Genomic DNA, 25342 nt, shown 5'->3' with positions numbered 1-25342 from the left:
CTGTAGGTAACCAGAGAAGAGGTCTACATGAGCTGGCAAACAGAACACAGGATAAGGTTATACATCCCTAACTGGGACCATGCAGCAGTTGTTGTCTCAGCACACTAGTACATCAGGGGCCTTTAACTTGCTGCAGCTCATTCAGCTCCAATGCAACACACCTGACAAGCTCTCCCATCAACCCAGATTTTGGACATGGGTCACATAAAAGAGGAGCCAGAGCATAAAATGGGGGTTGTACCTTCACAGGATGGAAGAAAAAAATGGATCATCCAAATAGACTAAGTGAATATCAAGAAATATTTTATTGTACATGTAATCAAAGTTTAAAAAACAGACAGGAAGGAGCAAAGGACAGAATTATCTAGCATCTCTTATCTATGCAGGGTACAGAAATACAACTAGTAAAGAATTAGCACATATTAGTACCCTTTGCTCCCCTTCCCTGCTCCAGTGGAGGAGGTTACACAAGCGAGATGAGTAATGCTTCAAGTCAAGGCTTCTTGGTAATTGCACACTTGAGCTAACAGAGTTGAATATGTTCAGTTTCAGGAGAGAGTGTGTGCCTTCAAAACGCTTGTTTATAAACAAAACCATTCTCTCTTTAGTGGTTTGTAAGCATTACTCATTCAACACCAAGAGTATACTTAAAAGGCTAATGATTTAGTGGCCATATTTGTCTTGTTATATCTGAACTGACACTATCTTTATCAATTATAGAAAATAGATTCCTTAGGCGGTAGAGAATATATTATCTAGTGGCAAAAATGTAAAGAAGCAAAGGAAGTATTCACAGGAAAGGGAAGGGGGAGCTGCATGCTGAGCAGGGGGTACCTTGACTAATAACTAAAAAAGCTGAGGCTCTGTAGTACTAGCTGCAAAGGAGTTACACCTCAGTGTCATTGGTGTAAGTTTCAGAATGTCTGGTTTGAAAAATGTTACTCAATCCCCAAGTTTAATTCACGCCCTGGATCCTCCTTACCTACCACAGTAGGATTTTGAACAGTTCTAGCACTATAACTCAAGTTCTGCCTTACATGCTGCGAGGAAGAAGGCTTCCATTCTCCTCCAGAGTCAGATAGGAACAAGTCTGAAAGTGAATGCAGAGCATTATCAGGACTTATTCACCCTTACAACCACTCAGTTTCCTTCCTAATTTAGAAGGGTGAAGGCCTTCAAAGCAGAAGGTTGCAACTGCTTTTCCAGTACAAGCTGATTTTCTCTCAATAGCTTAGAAATAAACCTTCCCAAAAAACCTAAGCGATACAGCATGTAGCGAGAGCGGAATCAAATCAGTGTGACAAGTGCTAAATCCTGAACTGAAGGCAAGACAAGTTTTGGGATTCCCACAAAAGATGGATTTGTTTATTCTTCAGTGGCCCAGTAAGGCTAGCAAATAAAAACTCTTCACAAAACTTTCAGAGGAGGCCCATGGAAAGGCAGAAAAAATAACAGTAACTAGCATATTCTGGATTCTAATGCCCTTTGGAGACTATCAGATTTTTGGCTTAAAGTGAATTATGACGTATTAACGATCTTAAATCTACTTCAGCCTACAGCATGGTCCAATGCAGATTATTAGTGTCAAGTTGCACACCTAGGACTTGAATTCACTAACACTCATAGCACCACTTGATTGTTGCTGTAAATAAAGACAGTCTAACCCTTAACTCTTCTGCCAGAAAGAGCCTATTACCTTTGATAATTGTGCAACACTACCTATTCCAGGCCAGCTGATCTACCCACATTTTCTGTCCTCACACATATGCCTCTGTTTTGAGACAAATCTAAACAGCTCCAAGACTAAACTCTGTGACATATTACCTCAGGTTTCAAAGTTACAAAATAAATTCTCTTTACAGAGTTTAAATGCAGAGATTCACTCAACTGTCAGACCAGCTAACTGACAATATCTCACTAGTTATTTCTTGTATGTGCCAACTGCACAGTCATAAAAGCCTCCCAGCTCTTCTTCATACTTCTCAGGTTTGAAACAGGAAAGGATCAATATAGATATCTCAGGATTAACAGACCTAGGGAGCAGGGAAAAAAGCAGCTGTTCTATACTTCAGTAATTATTGCTCAGTATTTATCTGTTTTAAGCAACACCAAGACAGTATTTGAATTTATGCTGCACTTGAGCAGAGACAGGTTCCCTAACAGTAAAGAAACATCAGCCTTTCCACAGGAAAAAATTTCTAAAATTTAGCTGGCCGTTTTTTCTTAGCCATTACCTTTAACAAGGCAGATTTGTTTAGGCTCCCATTTCTAACAGCATTATAGAGTCGTCAAAGTATATAGTTGATACCTACAGCCTCTCTTTAGAGTAGCTGGGCTGCACATGTTCACAAGAACTACAGAAGTTTATTAGCTATGCTAAGAGACTACAGAAAGAGCCCAGGACTGTTTGCAGACTCATCAGCTACAGAACAGCTGTCCCACAAAAGTGATTTCACTAACAACTGAACTCGAAGACAAACACTACAAGAAAGCCAATACAGGAAATCTTGTGTGATCAAAAGGTTCTCTTACTATCTCATCTGAAGGAAGCTACCCACCACTTTGAAGTATCTCCTCCTTCCATAGGAATAACCAACATACCTTTTGGAGGCAGTTTAGACAAGTGACTGCTCAAAAATATTTTGACAGAACTGCTTTTTGGAAGAGAGAATAAGTTATTTTACTATTCGTACAAATTGAATTTACTACACTCATTTTACTCTGATAATGTTTTAGCTACAAGGTATCTATACAAGATATATCAGCAGAGATAGCACATTGTTAACACTACATATGTAAACTGAGAAACAACAGGTCCTTCCATCGAGTGTCATATTGCAGGTAAGCCATTTCAGGTTAGTCCGAGAGGCTGCGAAACCGCACTTCGGCACCAAGGAGATTCCTGGTGAGCCCAACAGAAAAGCCGTGCTCTACAAAGGTGACTGTCCATCCTGGAACAGCAGCAGGAGAAGAATCAAGCAACCAGTGTTGGCGGTAGTATTCTCGAGGAGGATTCCATCCGTTCGGTGCGTATTGCTGTACATAAGGTGCGTAAACCTGCCACGGACGAGATCAGCGGGAAGAGAAGCCCGTTGCAAGGCTGCAGCCAACTACTGGTGTCATGTCCCAGATCTGGAAGAGAATATTGTGGAGAATTATACAGCATTATAAGACCTAACAGGGCTTTCTGTAAGAGGCATAGAAGCAAACGAAGATGTCCCTGGACGTAACAAATCCTGATAAACTATACTTGAGGAAAATGCCATAAAGAGTTATACCAGCCTTATAAACCAAAAGCCAAACTTGGGGGTCAAGGGAGTCTTCTTGTACTTCTTTGTAGAACTGTTTTAAGAAGTGCTATGCAGTTTGCTACAAACGTGCTTACACCGAAACAAGGACAGACTGGGACAGTCTCAGTTCTGAGATCCATGGTAGATGTTGAGCTTAATCACACCAAGATTCTATATCAATCTGAGCTCCATGTCACCGTCTCATAACAAGGGCTTTTAGTGGCCATGCTCCAAGTCATGGAGCTCAGAGTAAAGGCACCTGCACATTTCATCAGGTCTGTGTCTTTAAGGCTGCTGGCAGATTCTCCTGCCTGCTTTATTTGTCTAGAGACACAACAATAATGAGTTCCAAGAGCTATGTTCCATACAGGGGAGTAAAGGTCAATTTGTCATTCAGCTGCAGGAAGAACAGCCTGACATAAATACAATTCTTGCTGCCCACAACAGATAGTTTTGTAACAACAGTTGTCAGAAAGAAAAAAGAATATACAAAAATTAACTCTCTATTAAATATCACTAAGAAATGCAGCAAAGAGATGCAGGAATACCTTCACAATCCGGTCACTCCCACAGGTCACCATTAGCCCTCTGGAGATGTCCATGGACATGTGTGAAATGTTGTGTTTTCCTTCATGAAAGGTTGCCAAGGAAGTACGGCTGCACAGGAACAATTGGAATGAAAGCCAGTCATCAGATGAAGCTTCATGGCATCATTACAGCAGTGCAAAATAAACTTAAAAGAAAATTAAGTTGCTCAAGTACTAATAAATCAATCCTGGGAGCTGCAGTGCCATATTAAAGGGGACAGAATTAAATTAGCAAGTCATGGTAAGGCACTGCTTGTGTAGGTGTGACATTTCCTGGCCTTCTGCAGCCTGTTAATAATACTAGAGCAGAAGTGGGACACTGCATTAGCAACTACTCCTACTCTTGGTTAATAAAGTCAAGCTCAGCTACATTTTTTCCTGCTGGCTACAGTGAGCCAACTAGGGCAGAGCACCTCACTTTTCCAAAAAAAACCCCAAACCAAAAAGCCTCAACAACCAAAAAAAAACCAACACCACCACAACAAAAAAACCCTTAAAATTGTCACATCCGATTACTCTGTTCATATCAAGATAAAAAGGGGTTTCTTCATTGCTAAGACAAGTTTAGCAAATGACAAGACAGCAAATGATGTTTAACCTAATTTGCTTGCATGGGGAAAATAATGTTGGGCTGTGAAGAATATCAGTATTAGTAGAAATAGTATTCAATAGTAGAAATAGTATTCAATAAGGGTATATGAACTAATGCATATACATCCTGGCAGCTGTGATGCATTGTCAGGCAGCCATTTAGCAATTTTAAGTGCAATCAATAGCTTTTAAATGAACAGAAATCTTGAGACAAATATGTTTCAAGTCTACATCTAGGCTCACGGAGAGGAAGAAACAAAGCTGACAGAAAAGCTGTAATACCACACCTGATCCCAATGAGCTTGCAGAGCCAGTTGGGGGATCTCTGCCACCACAGTGCTCTGAGTGCCCAAGGCAAAGGTGGCCTATTAGCAGAGAGTCAGCTTGGTGTGTTTTGTAGCATTGTGTGTGGATGTGGACCAAGCACAAGTGTTTCTGCACCCCAGCAGTATTACCTCAGTTTATTAGTCCTTAATACTCACTCTTCATCCTTGATGGACTCAAAACAGGAATCACAGACACGGACCTGGAACTCAAATCCCATGATTGGGTAACTGGACCGTTTGGTACTGCACTTGCCACACACTGCTTGCCCGCATTTTCTGCAATGATGCTTCATGGAGGAAGAAGAAAGCAGAAAAATAAATCATTATACTGTGTCCCTTGACCACCTTTACCAAGTGTTCAGTGAACAACAACAAAGTTTCTGTTTTGCAACCTGTTAGAAAGCAACCTGTTAGGAAATGCTCTGTTACTTCAACCAAAGACCAAGGACTCTCGAGTTCTGACCAGTCATCTGGGCCATTAATGGTTTTATCTCCATATTCTCTGCGTACATCCTCTTCTCCTTCTGTAAGCCTCTTCTGGGAGAAGGGGAAAAAACTGGACTGAACAAGCAACTAAGGAAATAACAGTCTAAGAAAGCCAAAACCAGATGAATGTCTTGGTGCCTGTGCAGCCCCTCCATAAAAAAGGCTATCTGGAAAGCTTTCACACTGTCACACACTAAAAGCAGGGCCATTACTGCTTCCCTGAACTGAGCACCTACAACATGTTAGGCTGCAATTTGCTCAGTTATGGGGCACTGTTTGCCACTTTACACAACACTTGAGGATTAGCTGTTCAAAGCTTCAATGCACAGAAACATCCAGAGAAATCCAACAGAACACTCCTAGCACAGCCTGCTTTGACCTTGACAGAAGTTTGGTGCAACACTTTCCACAGCACTTGGATATGTCTTAGTGCTGCCTAGAAGCCATAACCTCTCAATAAACCCTCACTTCAAAGCAGCAAAAATATCAACAGTTGAAAAGATCTAATGGCTTTAGCAGTTTTCTGCTTACATTTTGCTTAAGTGCTGAATTATAACTAAGCACTCAAACCAGCCATCTCACCTGTCTCAGCCCTATCGTCTTTGTGTCCCACATTTGCTTTATATTCCAGAAGAAAGGCTGTTCACACTTCTGACAGGAATCACTTTCCAGCCATTGAGGAGCCTACAAAAGAGCAGAGATGCAAGCCATCAGAATTGTTTTCCCTCATACAACAAGTCAAGGAAGTTTGTTTCAAGAAAAAGTAAAGTTTTACTTGGAAAGATGCCCTGGCTCAGTTCTGAACATTACAACAATAGATTGCCTAGGGTATAGTACCGAGGAAGTTTAGTACAAAAACCCTGAATCCAAGACTACAGTTATTTGTTACCTACACACCTCCTACACTTTTTAAGCCTACAGCAATATCTTATGTTCCTGCCTCAATAAAAAAAACTCATTCAAACATCCAAGTTATTAAACTTGCTGCAGGCATTCCAAGACTGCTGCTCTCATTGCCTAGATGACTTTTAAGGACTAGTGTAATTCAAGCTGTAGAAGCTATGAGGCAGTTATCCCCCCTAAGAAGGGGGGTATCCAGAAGTAAATTCTGCATAACTATATTTCCTGCTTTCCTAGGATTGCAGTTTGAAATAATTAAGAACTCCTTTGCATTTTCCATCCTGCCCACATCTTCATTAAGCAACCCTTCTCACACCCACATATTTTTCCTGCCATAAATGGACCAGGCCAAATGAAAATGGAGCTTTCACACATTTCAACTCTCTCAGATCTTTAACTGAGCATCCTTGTAAGGGATAGAAAGAGGCACAATATTTTTAGTACATAGACTTGAATTAGAACATGTATATTCTATACAACTTTATAGACCTCATGAGCAATTCTCCTTGAGACTTGACAGGAGGAAAGCTGGAACAACAAAGCATTTTTTTCTCCTTAATTCACATACATTCATCACTGACAGTAAGAAAACAAGAATATTCTCAGTTGCACCACCATCTCACCATGAACATTTATTGATTCCAGATGTCCAGCTCCTAAATCTTCAACCTCAATTGTATTCTCTTCCTTTCCCCAAATAGTGGAAAATACTTTAAAAGAGTAGTAACAAATCCAGTGTGGGGGTGGGAGGGAGAGTAGAGGAAATGAGTTGCCTCTCCATCACATGAGATATTCCATATTGCTTCTTTCAGTTACTTAGAATAGCAGTTTTCACTTAAAAGCATTTTTGGGAAGACAATCCCCTTTCTGGCTCCCTCTAGCAGAAAAACAGGATATCCTCCAATTCTTTTAATCTTAATTTCACACATTAAACAAAAGATAAAAACTTGCCAATGCTACCAACACTATTACCAACATACAGTTGGAACTGCTCAAGAGCAATAATACAGCTGTCAGTGGAGTTACCATTCCTTCTAATCAAAAAAGTCTGTTTTCTAGTCTTCTGTGCATTAGTGCATATTTGAAGATACCCCTGCAACACGACTCACTACCTAATGCTTCAGAGGCAGTATGTTCATCATTTGTCAAACACTGGGTTTCTTTGCTTTTGGATTGGGCTTGATTATGTTTTCCCAACAAGTTCTGATACATCACAGCTGTTCTATCTTAACTGCATTATTTTAACTGCATTAAAACTGTCTATTATTTAGAAGATCCCTTTATTGTGTGCAGGTCCAGAAGAGAAACGGCCACATCTTGTTTCCCCAATTGTATGATAAGTCAATTCCTTTCAACTACAAAGGTTCATAACATTACAGAAGTTTTGAAGAGAGATCATCATGCTGAAAATGTCAGGAGCATCCCATACAGCATTCAGTGTGTTTAAGGTGACAGCTCAACACATCAAAAACCAGTTCTTAATCATGGCACTTGCATTTAAGAAAAAGCAACAGGACAAGAAAGGCTGAGCCTTAAATACTGCTTTATGGGAGTAACCAAAACTAACTCCTACAATTATGGTTTAACCACAGAGAGTAATAAATATATATCTTCTCAGTTCCTGTGACGGGTATGAACTGATGCAGAACGTGCACAGCGGGGTCAGTTGCTGTGTACTAAGATCTTCAAAAAAAGCATTGCCTGGGGACTGAACCTCTGCCTTCTGAACAGCATCTCAAAACCTGCATCTCACTTCTTTACCTGCTTTGACATGAGTTGAGAACTTATTTCAAGACTGTTGAAGCACAGTCCATTTTTTACTGCAGAAGATTGCCTGCTTTAGATTGTTCTAGCAGTAAGGGCCACAGCCATTCCAGTGAACATGCTGTCTCACTGAGATAAGACTCTAAGCAGACCCGAGTGTGTCCTGCATTTCTCCTGTCCTGGGAGCCCATTTACTACAATGCAGCATGGACAGCCACTAGAACAGAACAGGTTTCAGTAGTACCATTCAATCTTAAAGTGTCAGACAATGTGAGGAAAGCAGCCTGCAGAACTAAGTCAAGTCACATCAGTCTCTGAAAGGGGGGAAAAATAAAATAGTTTTTTGACCTAGGACATGAATTTACCTCTTCTCGGCTGATATCCATGTTCCAAACAGCAATTCCTCCATCAGCTGAACAAGACACCAGCTGCCGTGTCAGCTGGAGGTAACAGATAGCCTGCACCTTGTCACTGAAAACAAAGTAGACACTATTTAACCAAAGGTATTTAAACAAAGCATAGTTTCCCAGCAAACCTTGATTTATCCTTGTAAAGCTATCTAGGAAGGCAAAACTGGTTTTCAAACAGTTTGCTAAGCCTGGTGAGTAGAGCTATGAGGATGACTAGACAGGTGCTGTCACCTGAGCACTCCCCTGGCATCAGGATGTTGCCTAGAACAGGCCTGACCACAATACCAGAGGTACAATTCCATGTTAACATTTGCTGGCAGTAAGCACTGACAGAGAGCTGAGTGTCAACTGGCTCCGAATGTGTGTGCAAATACTCTTCTATGTTGGCAAGGAAAGCCAAGTTATCAAAACAGAGACAACTAGAGAAATAAAGAGAAATATTTGTTTCAAGATGCAGCTAAGAAGCAGACAGAGCTTCCTTCCACTTTTGCTAGCAAATCACAGTAAGTCAGTCTGTAGCTGCAAAGCAAAGCATGCATTTACCAGTAAGACAATTTAATCCTAAATAACGTCATGGCAAAATAAAAGTCTACCCTAAGAAACTAAACAAAGGATCTCAATAGTATTAAACTGCTTTGCAACATCTAAGTTGAATTAAAAAAGTCATTCTGCTTCTCAGTAGAACTTCCTTTCCCATTCAGTATGAAGTTTGATGCTAAGTGTGATGTTTGAAGAGAAACTAACTGTTATAAGTCTTCACCAGGACACATGAGGGAGCAGTAATAGCAGTATAAGGTCCTCCAGCTACTGACTTCAGTTACTTTTTTTGTAAACAGTATTAATTCTTTAGCCATAAAACCAAATCCTCAATATTTAACAAGAGTTCTAGGGCTAAGGCTATCAGTCTTGATCAAAGGTGGATGGAGGCATCTATGAATTAGACATGAGGAGAATGCGCTATACAAATACATCTTTAAACACAAACAAGATCTCTACCACCAGTGCATTTCTAAGTAGAATATATCTTTAGTGGTGAATTGCCTGTCAGACTGAGTTAGAGCCCTACATTTAAAAATGGCAGATAGTGTGTCTCTGTAAAAATCAAGGGTTGATTAAATACAGACAGCTAACTACCTCATCTGCAGAACAAGGGAGATGTGACACACTGTCTGAAGCTGAGAGACCACCCCTGTAATTTAGCCAATCAATTTATCACCTCACTGATAGAAAGAGACAGAGAACAGGAACATACTGAAGCTTATTCTAGTCGGGTACATGAACATGCTTATACTTTAAGGTTCTAGCCCCACCCTCACAAGTGGTATTTACAATACAGACACATCCAATTTTCACATAAAAGACAAACGAGATGATTTAGGATTTTTATCCACCTCTTTCTATAAACTACTTCTATATTACTTCTAGACTATAGTAATAAGAACATATAAAACACAAGCAAGAAAAAAGATTTATCAGTAATGCTTTCCTAGTAGCGATTATCCTTCCTCTCTCAAAGTCCTCAGGGTTCTGCAAAAAGATATTTTCTCCATTATTCACAAAGATTCGAATATCTACTTAGTCTTCCTGGGACTCTGTGTTCATTACTGAACATGTAGGAAAAATAAGGCACCATTACATACTGATGTCCCTGGAGCAGCAGCGTTCGCCCCTTCCTTCCGCCAATATCCCACATGATGATGCTGTGATCAGAGGCACCTGAGAAGAGCAGTCGCTGAACAGGATCCCACCACAGGGAAGTAATACTCCCTAGGAAAGAACATTCTGCAGTCAGATGTAAGGGACTGGCTCCCCAGCACAGTGATGCCCTTCTGGAGCACTAAAGTGAAACCTTATTCCGGTAACATATTGAAAGCCTTAAGGCAAAGGGCAACATTCAACAGCAAGATACAGTCCTGGTGGAGAGGGGGAAGAGCACTGGACAACAGAACAGAATGTCCATAAGCAGACAAATAAAGCATAAACCAGAAAGTTTGAGTTATGAGCCTTCTGCCCCTTATATTTAGGTAGGTGGTTTTAAGACTTGCCAGGCTGCTTTGTAAGCTTTGGAAGACGAAAACTATGAACGCTCCCCAAGCAGAGACTAGTATCTACAACTCAGCAAGGTGCTTGGTCAGTGGTTGCAGGACAGCATGCAGTGTTCACAGGTAAACCAAGTCCCTTACATAAACATTTACGACCTTAAAATAGTTGGAATAAGAAACGAAGTCACAGTTTCGCTGCTGTTAGCAAATCTGCCACCACTTACTGAATTACAAAACTAAATTTCAGAAGGCCCAGCCTGGCTATGCATTACACTAGTCAGAGAAAGAAATGAGTCATCTGACAGCAGCAGCTTTATATTAAACTCATGTGCATGGTAATGTAGCCAGGGGACTAAAGGAGTAATTTTGTCACTTATGCCACCTATAGTTGTGAAGTTGGGATATTTTATTCCTTTGCAGAGATCCTTCCCTTTAAAGCATCCTTCCACTGTTCAGTTGTCATCAAAAGCCTTGTTAGTCTGAAAGCAAGATGAATGGTAATTAGAGCCCAAATCAGTCCATTTCAATGCTCTGGAGCAAGAGATTTTTTTGGCCACCTTTAGGGCTGTACTGTTTTCAGACTGACCCACTGGGAATAGCATTTGCATCACAAAAGGCAGTAGTTTGAGTATTATCTCAGCATTACACAGAGCAAGCTGTTAAATATGGTGAATTCTGGAAGCTAACCTGAAGAACAAACTCTAAAACCATTTAAACTGCAAAGCAAACACTGTTTGCTTATGAAGTTCTATCTAGCAAGAGCTAGAAAGGAAACAAGATGAAATCAGACTTTCGAAGTCTGTCAAACACAGGTGCATTCAGAGAAGAACTTGATGCCATTTAAGTTCAGAGTTACTAGATCTTGAGAATATTACACAAATACTGTAATACTGCGGAGGAATAAAAGTTACACATAATCTGATTTACTAAAAAAAAAAAAAAAAGTAAAAAAAGATGAAGTAGCTAGTATTATACCAATTGAAGAGAAACCTATTTCTGCCCCTCAAATTTAATCATCTTTTATTCTAGATCAATTCTTGTTTTAAGGGTCACAATCCCCATATGGAAGCACATAAGCCAAAGTAGGTTCTACCCAATAGGTAGAACCTGCACTTACAAGAAGTGCTAAGGACACATACTGCTTTCAGACTAACAGGAACATCTGCCAAGGAGCTGCATTTGAACAGACTAGTGCAAAAGAATAGAGAGGTAAAGGAGTCTCTAGGGCCAAGAGAATTATTTGGCTCTTAACTGAAACAATCTGGAATTCTGCTTGAAAGCAGAAGAGACATTTATCACTTGAAAATCTCAACCTGCCTCTCGCATTCCAAACCAGCTTAATCACTTTACAGTCATTTGTAAATCAGGAGTCTCCTCAGCTGTAACAAAGCCTACTCTATACTTACAGCTGTTAAACAAGGCAGCCTTTTCCAGTGGGTCAGAGACTCATGACCCAGTAGTTCAACCCTACCCAAATGCAAACTAGTCAACTGATTTCAAAGTTGGCAGTACCACATGGGAAAAGGCACTGTCTTATTTATTTTTCTCAGCATATAATTAAGTCACACATTCTTCTGTGATTTGCATTCTTGTCACTCATTACAGCAGACAGTGGCTCTATATCATGTTACAGACCATTTGGTTCTTCATTTGATACAAGGACTACAACTCTACTATACAGGATGAGACATTTGCCTTTGACTTGGCATTTTTGTTTCTAAAAGGCTCTCTGGATTTCTTGCTTATAGCTTAGGTTCAGCTAGACATAGGAAATTGAACTAGAACATAAAGACTGATCAGAACAGCAAAGTTTGCACTGAGAAGAATTAAGTGGTATTTTAGAATCTAGACTGGAAGTTGTTAAAGCTGCTTTAGGTATTATCATACTACAAAGTCTAAAAAAAGAGAAAAAAGCCCCACAAAGTAATACATTCTCATCCTTCCTCTTCAAAGTTAAGGAGACTAAAGCTTTTAAAGGTGGCCATCTAGTGGATAACTTGTGTTTAACTGAATGCATATATTTACCTTTATTTTTCATCTATAATAAAAATACCTGTCCAGATTTATTAGGCTAAGATTTCCCCTCAGCAAGAATGTGTGTGCTCTTTAGCAGACAGTCATATGTACAGCTTATGGTAAGTACTACCCTGGACTGGTTTTTTAATCCCAAATCTATCCTTAAGAGCTAGATATGCAACTGAACGTCTCACCCCAGTTTACAACGAGGTATTACATCTGGGAAAAGTGGATTTAAGCAAAGAGTTACTTTACCTTCGTGCCCTTTGAGGGTTGTGATAACTGAGCACGTATTCTGCTCAAGCTTCAGAAGAGTGATCTGTCCAGAATAATCACCAACAAATGCATGCTGAGTTTCATGATCATATCTGAACAGCAGTCAAGGCGTATTTTACATGACAAATAGTCAGCTACAGCACCAAAAAAAACAAAAACAAAAACAAAGAACATTTTAATATGACAGATAAATATTTACATAAACATTTCTAAAGGGGTTGGAGACTGTAATAAACCTTTCTGATTCCTCTCTCCTCATCACACTTCCCTATATGTGCAAGTAAAACTGTACTTGCATATAAAGAAAATGAGTGAGAAAAGTTTTAAAAAGCCACTGGAGAAAGCTGTGAGATAATCCATGCTCTAGTTTAAGGCAAGCTAAGTAGATTTGGGCCATTTCTAGCATATATTTACAGAAAACACTCATGCTTGTCTACAAGAGATGCCAAAACGTGTCAGGCTACTTATTTCATTGCAGAGCTACCATTAGAAGCACCTCACTGGACACTGGGTGGCATTCAGTCTTAGCTAGTATGCTCCCCTATAAGCCCTCAGTTTTCTACCAAGTTATAATAGTTGATATCCTCAACTATATCCTTTGTATCAGGATACAAAGATGCCGACCCTCCACAGCTAGTTCATCTTGCAGTGGAAGTACACTCCCAATGTTCAGGCTACTGAGAAGGTGAGACCATCTTGTTTCTTGTTCTGTTCTCTGCACTTCCAAGTTTACCAGTGCAGGTCCTTGAGCATGGTATTGAAAACTGAACTGTATTTCAGAAAGGAGTGTGTCAGTTAACACTGACATAAAAGCCACACCACATCCTGACATGGGATCTATTAACACGGTGGCACACTGGGCAAAAGCATTATACCTCATAACAGTTTTGTGATACTCAGTTTTGTCACGGTGTAACTACTGTCTCCAGAAACCAAAGAACAGCAAGCCAATGGAACTAGAACATTTGCTGCCTTCAGAAGACTTTTGCTCTTCAGAATAAAAGCAAGAGCTATGAAAGACCCATGGAGCTGACACCACATCACCCAAGAGCTGTGTATAAACTTAGGTGTCCTCCTGGAGCCACACAAAACCACAAGCAACAGCGAGCTAAGTAGCCTCTGGTGTGCCACAGAAAAGGCTAACTTTAAAAAGACAGAGTAACAAAAAGCCCACCACTTTAAGTGAAAATGCAGAGGCTTTGCCATCTGATGACATTCTAAAACCTCTTAAGCCTCCAGAATCTTGAGATAAACAATTCGCTTTCAACAAATCCTCTAAGTCCCTGAACATGTGATCCTTTCTTCATATTGGAAGTTCAGACTTGCATTATCCCCACTAATCCAGTAAAGAATAGGAGCTCTGCTGTGTTATTCAGAAGCTTACACATAGAATCATTAACAAATAACTGCTAAGGAACCTCCAATAGGGAGACCAAGCACCTAGAACACATATCAGAAAGCTAGGTCTTCCAAACACAAGTCCGAAGGCAGGATTGATTACAAAGCATTTTCAAATGTCAAGTTCTTCAGCGTAAATTTATTTTTATCTTGATATAAAAGGTCATATTCTTTTCTCCATTTCAATAATAAACCATCCCATTATTTGCAGTAGCATTAGCTACAGAACTCACTGAATTCAGTGAGGCTCAGACTGTTCATCACTGTTCTGTTAGCTGGTCTCCAACACACTCTCCAGCTTTAACCCCATTCTGTGCTGCACTCAGTTGAGACAAACTGGAACTGCACATGAAATGTTTTGTGGGACACAACCTACTAGAACTCTACAAAAAAAAAAAGACAGCAAAAAAGAGCAACAGTACAAACCTGTCAGCTCTTCACTAAGGCAGGGTCTGCACAGATGGGAGACCTCAGAAGGCCAGACATGCTGCTGGTAACTGAGCAGTTACCTTTCTTCCTAGTTTCTTACCACCACACAGCTACAGAGCCACTCCAGAGGGGCCTTCATGTTTTCAAGTGATGTAGTTCACCTCTTTCATCTTTGAATCTTGCCACTTCTAAAACATTACTGACATTAATCCTCATACATCAGCCAGTACCTCAATTACTGTCCAGCCACATCTAAACTGCTACCACTAACAAGTGCTACAAAATAGTTTTAGAATTTTAAGTATTTAACTTGCTTGAAAGTTTTGATATGTGAAATACACTTTAAGTTACTGGGTTTGTAAGTCTTTTACATAGGATAAAGAATGCCCTGAAGTACTTATACAGCTGGACAGACAACCAGAGTGTTTAAGCAACAAATGCTGCAGTTAAATGCAGTTTGTGGAAAAGCAAACTGCACACAGGAAATTACTACTAGTAGTGAATAAAGTTTCAACATACCCTGCAGCTTAAAGATAGAAGATATTAACATGAGCAAAGACAGAAAAATCCAAGCAGTCCAAAGGGTTTTCATGATGTTTTATGCTCTAGAAGGATTCAAATGCACACTGGCATCTGCTGAACAAAGGGACTTGCCTAGGAAGAATGCAGGCCAGGCTACAGATACACTTACTAGTCAATTCCACAAGATGCTGCAGACAAACACCTCAAAATTAGGAAGTAGTACACACTGATTTGTGCAACTCACAGTCACTTCTGCAATCTAACAACCACTAACAGAAATAAAAGTGTTAAACTTCTAATCAGAGTTAGGGTTAGCAGACCTGCAAGAGATGTCACTCTAGCTTTTTTACACATAAAGGAGGGATCACATTGATCTAAAGGTACTCTTCCATTTTCAGGGTAGCAATCATTTTTCAAAGGATACTGGAGACATGAAGCCCAAGAGGTGAAGTAATGTCTCCCCAGCATACTCCCACTCCTGGTGCACATCCAGCTGACACACTTGTCATGACCTGTGCTGATAACCCACTCTGATGCCAGGCAGAAGGTAATAGCAGACACTCGATTCTGATGAGCTGTGAGAAGAAAAAGATTTTGGCTGTTTTTTCCCAAAAATCAAAGTGATGTGTTCTTACATTCTAATTCAGAGAGACAGAGGTTGAGGATGCTCAAGAAGATTTTTTTTTTTTTTACTATTATACTTGTGTCTAGGTTGAATTAAAAGGTTCATATTGGTTCACTTGAGCTATTCAGAAGGCAAATACTAAACAGAACAAACACATGAGACAGCTAATTTAAGCCTTACTCCCTGAGAGAGAGAAGCTGAGTTCAGCCCAGATACCCAAGACACACTGGTTAAGGAACAGGCAAACCCTCAGCTTCCTCTAGTTAGCCCAGGATTTCTGGGGAGTAATGTAAAACATCTGAAAACTTTAATTGCTTTCTTTAAATACCTCTTTTCCTGACCCTGGGGAAACTATGCTCAGATTCCTCCTTTTAAGCACCTGAAAGCATAACTAGTCCATGGCACTCAAACTGCCTCCTGTGACAGCAACCAAATCCCACCCAGCTTTGTTTCGAATGGTGCCACTAAGCAAGAAGTTACATGGACATTAGAAAGAAGTCCCCCCCACCCCAAGATGGAAGTACTTCCCTTGACTGAATTGCCAATCATCTCCCTTAGGATAAAGGGAGGTTTTGTTGCTTTAAAAACAACGTCTTTTTCTCCTAAGCAAGAACATTGCTTCTATCAGTGTCAGGGAGTCATAAGACAAACTGCACTTTGTTTTGCTACATAATCTACAGTCTTTAAGAACTTCCTTCGGGCCTTTCACATTAATATTCCAATTTTAACCAGCAATTGAGTTTTGTATTTCTTTTAAGGATGTCCAGACAAATGCTGAAATTAGCATCTCTATAAATACAAGAACAATTCCTATTTCCCACGTACAGGAAAAATATGATCTTTTTCATCCCTTCTGCCCTCCTAAGATGATAGAGAAGGTAAGGACTCTTACCTTCAGCTAGAAGTAACCAAGCCCAGGGATTACAAAAGGATAGAAATTGTAAATACCAAAATTCACCTTTAGAAAACTCTTACCCCAACACTCATGTAGTATAACTACTCCAACTGAAGAGCAAAATCTGAACTCACTAGTTCTGGCTCATTACACTTACAGGCTAATGATGTAGTGAACTTAATGACTGCAACTTGGACTCAGCTGACTGACAGAACATTTATCTTATGGCAGTTATCCCCAACTAAGTGACAGCTATGAGGTCAGTCAGATTTAAAGCATATCTGGATTTGATTAATCTGTGACTGTGTCCAGTTTACCAAGCATTTTAGATGCCTTCCCTTCACACAAATGTTAGTGTAGACACTGGTTAACAGTTTACCTGGATAGGTCTTCACGAAGTTCATCTTATTAAAGTCCTCAGAAATATGAAACTCCTAAAAGCAAAATGATATTGTTAGGAAACATACCACAGTGACATAAACAACACTGATACCCAAAAAGGAGCAGTAGCCTCTCAGGCCAAAGGTTATATAGCAGCAGTATATCTCACCAAAACGGAGCTGTTTTTGAGGCTGGAGCAAAGCACACTGACATACCAACTGTAAATTAAGGTTAACAGAATTTTCCACAGGGAACATCCTTTCAGAACTGAGTTTGCTGAAGGGAGATTACAGGAAGAGATAAGACCTCATTTATCCCCAGCAGAACCAAACAAAACTGTATCTTATAGTATTTAGGATTTAGATGTCTGAGACTTCATAATGGATGGGTTTAAGTGAGAGTATTCTCTATTTGATCCATTAGGCTTATGAAATTTTAGAAGTCTCAACTTACAAGTTTCAGTATTTACCACAAGAATCACTATTCTATGCAATTCTGTGTAGACTATTCACAGCAGTTATCAGTAGAATCACTGTTTATGACACTCATGCATACCCTGACTCCTTACAGGACAGTTATTATTTTGACCTTATTTTCATAGAGAAGGGAAATCGTTAAAACATCTGAGAGTCACAAGATTCCCCTTCTTTATCAAGAACAGAGTGGAAGAATACAAACCCACTTTCTGTTCTGCTATGTGTATCTCCTCTCCAGGACAAGGACAGCAACTACAGCAAGAGTATAGAAAGAAGGAAGAGATTCCAGAAAGAAAAGAAACGAACCCAGTCTCTTGTAATTTTAGAGCTAGTGTTCAAATTTCCACATCATAAAAAGATCTGCAGAAAACAAATCCAGACACATGTGCATGGCAAGATAGAGGCAGATCCATATTCCTGGCCAGAGGCAGTTCATAACCCCTGTTAGTTCTCACCATGGCACCCTGCCCAGCTTAATGTACTCCCCTTAAAATAATTCCTTGACAAAGTGTAGTTGTTAGGGTCCACTGCTGCACTAATGGCTCAGTGACTTCTTGAGGCTATCTGGCTCTCATCTAGCCAGAAGAACCCTTACTTTGCAGTCCTCCCCTGCACAGCTCAGCTGAACTGCCAAGAAGTTCAGCCATTTAGTAGTAGCTGCATTCCAAAATGAATGGAAAGAAAACAGATTATTAGCTGCCAGCAACACCTGGAGCTCACAGACAATCTAAGCAATTCTAATCTACTTTCTGAAGAAAAGTCACAACAACTTACCATGATAGCTCCATTATCCTGGCCAACAAATATTCGTCTGCTGTCATGATGATAAGCCATGGCAGAACATGGTGCTGTCAAAAAAAGAGCAAGTACATTACAGTGATTTAAACAGAGGTATTAGGATACACATGACTTTTCAGAAAGTCAAATCGTTCACTCAGGGCAAGAGCTACTTAAGTAGCTTGATAGAAATTAGCCTGCACAGATAACATCCCTTGGTAAGATTGTTAAATTCCCACTTGTGAAGCTGAGGATGGGTACATGACTACTGTAACCCAGATATACTACTAGGAACCATATGCAAACACAATTTCCTGCCACAGGGTGCAACTCAGCAAGAGGAATTTTACACAGGCTGAAAGCTGAGCTAGCAGCAACAGCATATGCAGCTGGTTACACTAAAGAACTTGAGCTCACTAAAATTACCTCACATGGAGTCCTAAAAGATAAAAAAGCACACCTTGGAAAGCACAGAATATTCTTATGTCTGAACTTTGAGCTAGTGGTTTGAAAAGCTCACTTAACTGGCAGACAAGTTATTTGCCAGCACTTGAGGCACCTACAGCTGCAGATCCACCCTGGTGAAGGGCGTGGTTCTGCCAGAGCTGCCGTAGACCTCGCCCACTATGCAGCTTGTTTCAAATTGAAGTCTGAGCTAGATTTGCTGCAAAGCTCCCGAAATCAAGATGACTAAAGGAATCCAACACTTGGGGAAATGGAAAGGAGGTATTCCCACACACAGCACAGGTACAAAACCCAGGGTATGCCTGGCCAGCACTTACCATCTCCAGTATTGTACTTACATGACATGGTGTGGTAGATGCTGGGCCAGTACTGTCCACTGTCTCTCTTCAGCCACACTCGTATTGTTCTGTGTCATGGGAAGAGCAGGGAGAAGCCAGTTGTGAGTGAGTGCATCATTCCCTGCATCTGAACCAGTTCATTACTTATGTATCAGCTCCAACCCTCTAAGCTTTTGTGCTACTCAAACATAATTGAGGAATGACATAACAGAAATAACAGCACTCAAATATTACTCTAACTTAACAAGAATAATAGTACTAAGAATAGGCACCCTTGGATTCTGAAGAGTTTTCTTCAAGACTATTTATACATTGAGTTTCAGTAAGTATGAAATGGAAATGCTATTTCAGTTCACCTCAAAACTGCTACATATTGCATTCCTTTAATTCCCCTCCTTGGATCTGGCTGATGCAAGTCAAATTCAAGTTGCAGAAACTTTCTAGCTTTGGCAGTGCAAACACAGCTTGTTTTATAACAGATTAAGTGTTGATATGTTTTAAAAAAATTGCAAATGATGTCATTATGGAAGTCTGAACTTTTTTATTTTTAAGGCTTCTCTGTGCAACTCAGCCTTGAGCAAGCCAGACACTGAATATATACATATATATATATAGTAAGAGATGCACCTAATCCTCCAGACAAGTATATTACTGACATCTCCATCCCCAAGTATTAATTAATGTGTGAATTCTTAGAGGACAACAAATCTAAGTCAGTACTATTGCCACTAAGCCATGCCTGTACTCCCTCATGTAGAAATGCAAAGAACAAACAACATTAGCTGCTGTAAGTTTGCATTGCTCCTCTGGCCTAAACATGAACAGGACTGACAAGGCAGTCAAATGAAAACTGAAACAAGCTGACAAGATGAGTTGGACAGCATGCTAAGATTCTTTATAAAATCAGTTTTAGTTTGCAACCTGCCAGAATCACCCCTTGGAAGAAAAGGAAAAAGAGTCTTGGGAACACTTAGCATTATACTGCTCTTGTGACTGTCAAATCCTGGGAGGAGGGATATAAGAGACCAGCAAGGAAGTGGAAAGCTATTGTCAATTAAAAACATTCCTACAACAGACACATCTGAAGGGAATCTACATCAAGAAGTTAAGAGCACACATGTAGACAGTGCTCACGTTATTTTAAGTCTACTTGAAATTTCCTCTCCAAACCATTGTTTGCCTTTTTGTTACTGTTTAAATCCAACTTCCTCATTCCTACATGATCTGTAAATACACGTACCTGGAAACACTGTCAGGAGACTTCACTGAGATGCATTGTTCTATTTACTGTTAGCTAATACAAGGCCTGGTATTTAGAATTTTTTAGAAAAATACTAGGGTGGTTTTTTTTCTAAACATCATATAGGATTGACAGTAAAGAGTTTAACAAAAAGAGCACAGCAGGGGACTGGTATCTTGCATCAAGACTAGAACTTTTCAGGTTGAAGATACAATGGTGGCATTCTAATTTTGCAATCCACTTCAGGGCTTTTCTTTAAAAAAAACACTCAAAAACAAAGCAAACAACGCCCACCCTTAATGTACTACTTTTCTAAAACTTGAAATCAATACAGCTGAGTACACACTGCCCCAAAGCAATAATTTTCAGCTTCTAAATCAAGTCACTTTTCCACCAGTTCAATGACATATGTCCATTAATCCAGTCCACTAAATATTTTGCATTAAGACTGCCTCTTAAAAGCTATCACTTCCTCTTTACAATAATCGACACCCTGCCTTATGTCAGTAAGTTAACACTTCAGAAGAGCATTTGCTATTTCTTGGTAACATGACAATATGGGAAAAACAATGTTTCCAAGTCATTCTTATGATGCAAATGCCAGTAGTAGCATGAGTTATCACCTATTTATTTTTATCAGCCTTTAATTTGCTTTGTAAAGCAACTTCACCGGATGGTAGCTTCCACCCTTACTAATGCAGCTCTTTCACTTCTAGCCAAAGTCATGTAATTATTTTCTAAATAAGAAGACTAATGGGTTATCATAGTGATTGAGATCACTCATTGCAGATTTTTCACAAGCAGATTTTTCTTCCTCTCAGTATTGCAGTTAATACTGCAAAGAGCTGGCTTTTCTAAGAAATTGTTTCTTGGAAGTATAATTTCTGCATTGATCATCAACAATACAGTCCCTCACTGAAGTCAAGAGCCTAAGCAAATAGCTGCAAGAGTTAGCAAAATTAACTTCTGAAAGCTTCTTATTTTAGTTCAAGTAAGATTTAGACTACGCTCGCCTCATGCTTGCAAAGAGAAGCTGTCAGACAGCTTTATATCTAATTATACAAAGCTCTGACTGAGCAAAATTTGAAGAGATCGTTTCACTCAGCAAGTGACCTGTGCCAAAATACCACTTCTCCTCGATTCTCTCTCACACAGTCCTGTTTTTGTGATGCATCTCCTTCTGTTAGGACAAATTAGTTTGTGAAATACTAGTTCTCAGCTTAAAGGACTAGAGAAGCCCTCCAGTAATGCTGCTCCCACAATCGCCTTCTACCGCAACAGTGCTTTATCATGAGAACCACCCTAAAGTCTTTAGCACTCTTCTAAAAACTTGGTCTTACTTAATGGAGAGTCCTGTGCTCAGTGCCTGAGAAGAGCTGGCTACCACTCACCTTTCCTTTAGCATTTCCTATTAAGGGCCTAGAAAGACAGAGGTTGGTTTGACAGTAGTCTCGGTAAGTACGTAAAAACTCATTAAGGAGCACCCAGAGATAGGAACATACTTTTTAAATTACAGTAGACTCAGACGGCTGAGAGTGGCAGGAGGAAACAAAACAAGGCTAAAAATGACCTCCAAACTTCCTTAGCATTCAGTATTGAACCAGAAGTTGCTTTCAGCTGGACAGCATGCACATTTATAGAAGAGCCATTCAAAGCAGTTTTTCAGTAGGATTTTTTAATGTAATATAAGAAACACACACAAAAGCCATCTTCAAGCAATACTGAGTGTGGCCTCACCAAATTCTAAGAATTTTCATTGTTCTTGACTGCTGTTTCTTTTACAGGGTGATTAAGCAGCCAACAGTGTTGGAGAAAAAGTCTGGGGTTTGAGAGCAGAGAAAATCCCGCATCTCAACAGTGTCTGTGCTCGTGCTGCATAAGCTGCCCTCTAAAAGCCAACTGCACATATGTCAGGGAGTAAGAACTGATGAAAGATTAGCAGGCAAATCCAAACCTGCTACAATACAAGCACTGCTGCAAGTTACTACACAGCTACCCTAGCCCTGTTCCAAGCTCTGCACCTTCCTAACACCTTCAAAACAGCAGCAATTGCTTTCCTATCTAAAATCAATCACCAACAGTTACTAACTAAAAGAGTTCTTGTTTTCCTAGCAAGAACAGAAGACTGCATCTTTCTGGTAGTTAAAATAAACCAAAAGTATTTAGACTGATATTGACCTTGTTCCCAAAACAGCATTAAGAGTCTGGTTTAATCACAGTGCAGTGGAAGCTCAAGGACACAGCTTGCAGCTGACACTTTGTATCGAATTTCTGTACACTAAAATGTGTTTTGACCAATATTTAAGTTCCACAACCAAAAACCAGCAAACCCAACAAAACCTAGTACTGCAATGTAAGCAGCTGCTGATGGTCACCAAACACCATCACTCAGGTGGGCCAGTGACTCCAGAGATGCTGTTAGCCTGTGGTAAACACATTACCTTCATCTTGCATTTAAGGTCTTGCACACAGCTTATCATCCCTCAGCATTCCCAACTACAGCTGGGAAACACTCATCTAGCCTTAGCTATCTGTCTGCTGAGGGACACACTGCAACAATTCCCAACACTGCCTTGGAGCCAGGGTCAGGCACGATGCCAACAGGGACACAGAGTTAATCGTCCTTTTTAGATTAGTTCTGAGAAAGCTCCACAGATGGCAAGTATCCTGCTGAAAAATAAGATTGGGAAAACTAACTGTTTGTCTCCTGATGGCATTCTTCTTTCCTTTTTCATCTTCAAAACTTTAAAAAAAACCCCTAGACTCTGTGTTGGCATTCACAGATCTACTATGGAACCTCTTGTATTCTGAAAAAAACCCCAGAATTATTACTTCTCATTCCAGGAAATATAATTTAAAATAGAGAGAACTACAACTTCTCTAATGAGAGAATAATCCACAACAATCCTGGAGAATGTTTGTGCACCAATGTTTTCCTCACTACTTAAGTTGTAAACACATTCCTCTGACTGGTTATTATGAAATACTTGACAGCCTCAGCTGCATTAAGGTGCAATAAAAAATACTTTAGCCCTACTCTTAGTGCACACAGCAGCTCTTTTGCTCCTTGTACTCTGTACTTTGCTTGCTGTGAGCAGCATAATCACTTACACAGCATTAACACCTACACCCCACTTTTGTGAACAAACAGGGCAGTAAGTTTGACAACACATTAAACTGTAGGTGAAGGATACCTGAGTAGGCTTTGATGTACTGTAGGAGGTATCCCAGATTAGAGGTAATAACAGTGCAACAGTTTCTGAAAGTTTAAAGATCTGAGTAAATTCCCACCGCAAGGCAGGTGATATGAATTCTGCTTTGAGTCCACAGCCTCACTTAACATTACACACCCCAAACGTGGGCAGCGGCCTCTGCTCTCCTCACGCAGCTGTGTCTGACATCAAAACTTGCCCAGATAAAGATGCAGCTGCATCCTTGGCTCTTATCAACAGTCTAAACATGCAGGCTGCTGACCTTCAGCATTAGAGTTTGAGGTTTAAAGGTTGGCACTGTCTGCCACAGGCAAGGCTCTGCAAGCCTGCACCAAGAAACTCTGTGCAGGTTTAACTCAGACAGGAACTCTTAAAAATTGCTATTTCCTCTTCTCTCCTTCAGGAAGAAGAACTGAATACAGCCCATGCTGGCACCCAAACCCCAACTTCACCCTGCACAGCACCAAGATACCAGAACAATCACACGTAAGAGTGGAATAAAAAGGAAGCTGCCCAGTCCCATCCAAAACCCATTATTGAACATGTACTGCACAAAGTCATCTCCATGGGAAGGGAAGAGACCAACCAACTAGCCATTGACCAACTGGTCTGATTGTGCTTTTTGACCCAAAATAAATGCCAGAAAACTCAGTTCAGATAACACACTCCTGTTTCTCACAAGCTCAGGCTGTTCAAATAAGAATTCATGCAAAAATTGATGCAAAGTCAGCTTAAAATTATCCCTCCACCAAGCTACACCTCAAAGAGTGCACTTTCTTATTTTTAACGTGCTTCTTTAAGATACTGACACCGTTTCTAAACAGGAGCATCTTCTACCCCTCTTAACGTTTGAAAGTCACTTTCCACACAGCACGGGGGAAATTCCCTCTCTCACCGCTACGCTGCAGACCCCTCACCACTCTCATTGCCACAATCCCTCTGTGCTACTTGCTTCCTCGTTTCCACTTGCCTTTCATCTGAATAACTGCTTAATGCCATTACCAGCTGCCGTGGCAGGCGCTTCACAGCTGTGTGAGCCAGAGCCGAGGATCAGGATTAGGCGCTGAAAGCATTTTCCCTTCCAAGCAGAAACCATCGTCCTCAGTCGCTCATCACTCCCTCTCGGCCCCGCTCTGCCACCTCACTCCCGGAGCTGCTCCAGCCAGGGCGAAGCAACTTTAAATCTTCCCGGTGAGCCATCGGAGCGGGCTCGTTTCGGCTGGAGCAGCCCGGGGAGCTCCGGCTCTGCCGGCACGGGGGAAAGCAGCGACACACTACAAGTGACCCGGCCAGTGGGGCTGAGGGCCGAGGGAAACACATCCCCACACTCCTGGTTGTGCTCGTACCCTCCGCAGAGCCCATCTGCACACGGGGGCGAGCAGGGGCTGCGCAGCACACGAACACGGCGGGCGGGGGAAGGCTGCGGGCTCCGCTGAGCCGCTCCTCCCTCGCAGCCGATGAGGTTCGAGTCCCTCCCTGCAACCGCAGCTCCGGCTATTTCTTATTGCTTTCTATTTCCTTGTGGCTCCAGGCACGGAGTCGCGGCCGGGCGCCTCCTGGCACAGTGACATCGCCCACACCGGTATCGCCCACACCGATTCCCCACAGAGCACCCCCCGCGCCAGCGCCTCTCCTCCGGCCCCCGCCAGCCCCCGGCCCCGCGGGGAGCAGGCCCCGGCTCACCTATCCTCGCCGGCCGTGATGACGCCGTCCTCCTTGGGGATGAGGAGCGCGGCGCTCACCGCGTCCTGGTGCCCCTCGACCTTGCTGAGCAGGACGGGCCGCCGGCTCTGCGGCCGCGAGTGGATCTCGGCCGCCATCGCGCCGTAACGCCCCGTGTAGCGGCGCCGGCCCGGGCCGAGGTGCCCCGTGTAGCGGCGCAGCTCAGCCGCGCGC

At 41.2% G+C, this 25342-nt stretch overlaps 1 protein-coding gene across 1 annotated transcript; it reads right to left on the bottom strand.

Moving 5' to 3' along the window:
• Positions 1-286: 286 nt before the first annotated feature.
• On the bottom strand, positions 287-25342 carry WDFY1 (WD repeat and FYVE domain containing 1). The gene is made up of 12 exons (XM_032697660.1): positions 25130-25342; positions 18995-19062; positions 18189-18262; positions 16937-16991; positions 15462-15612; positions 12668-12780; positions 9995-10121; positions 8310-8415; positions 5863-5964; positions 4951-5081; positions 3839-3947; positions 287-3132 (listed from the first exon to the last, which is right to left on the bottom strand). Exons 1-12 carry the CDS (start codon positions 25264-25266, stop codon positions 3073-3075), a joined length of 1233 nt encoding a protein of 410 aa, XP_032553551.1. The 5' UTR covers positions 25267-25342; the 3' UTR covers positions 287-3072.

This window comes from Chiroxiphia lanceolata, chromosome 10, assembly GCF_009829145.1.
Source record: "Chiroxiphia lanceolata isolate bChiLan1 chromosome 10, bChiLan1.pri, whole genome shotgun sequence".
Lineage (NCBI taxonomy): Eukaryota > Metazoa > Chordata > Aves > Passeriformes > Pipridae > Chiroxiphia > Chiroxiphia lanceolata.
This window is presented reverse-complemented; position numbering and strand designations above follow the sequence as displayed.

Coding starts and splice junctions, on each gene's coding strand:
- WDFY1 (XM_032697660.1), bottom strand. CDS start 25,266: ATGGCGGCCGAGATCCACTCGCGGCCGCAGAGCCGGCGGCCCGTCCTG. Junction 19,063..25,129: donor ATCACGGCCGGCGAGGATAG/GTGAGCCGGGGC, acceptor CCCATGACACAG/AACAATACGAGTGTGGCTGA. Junction 3,948..4,950: donor GAGTCCATCAAGGATGAAGA/GTGAGTATTAAG, acceptor GTTCCTGTGCAG/CCGTACTTCCTTGGCAACCT.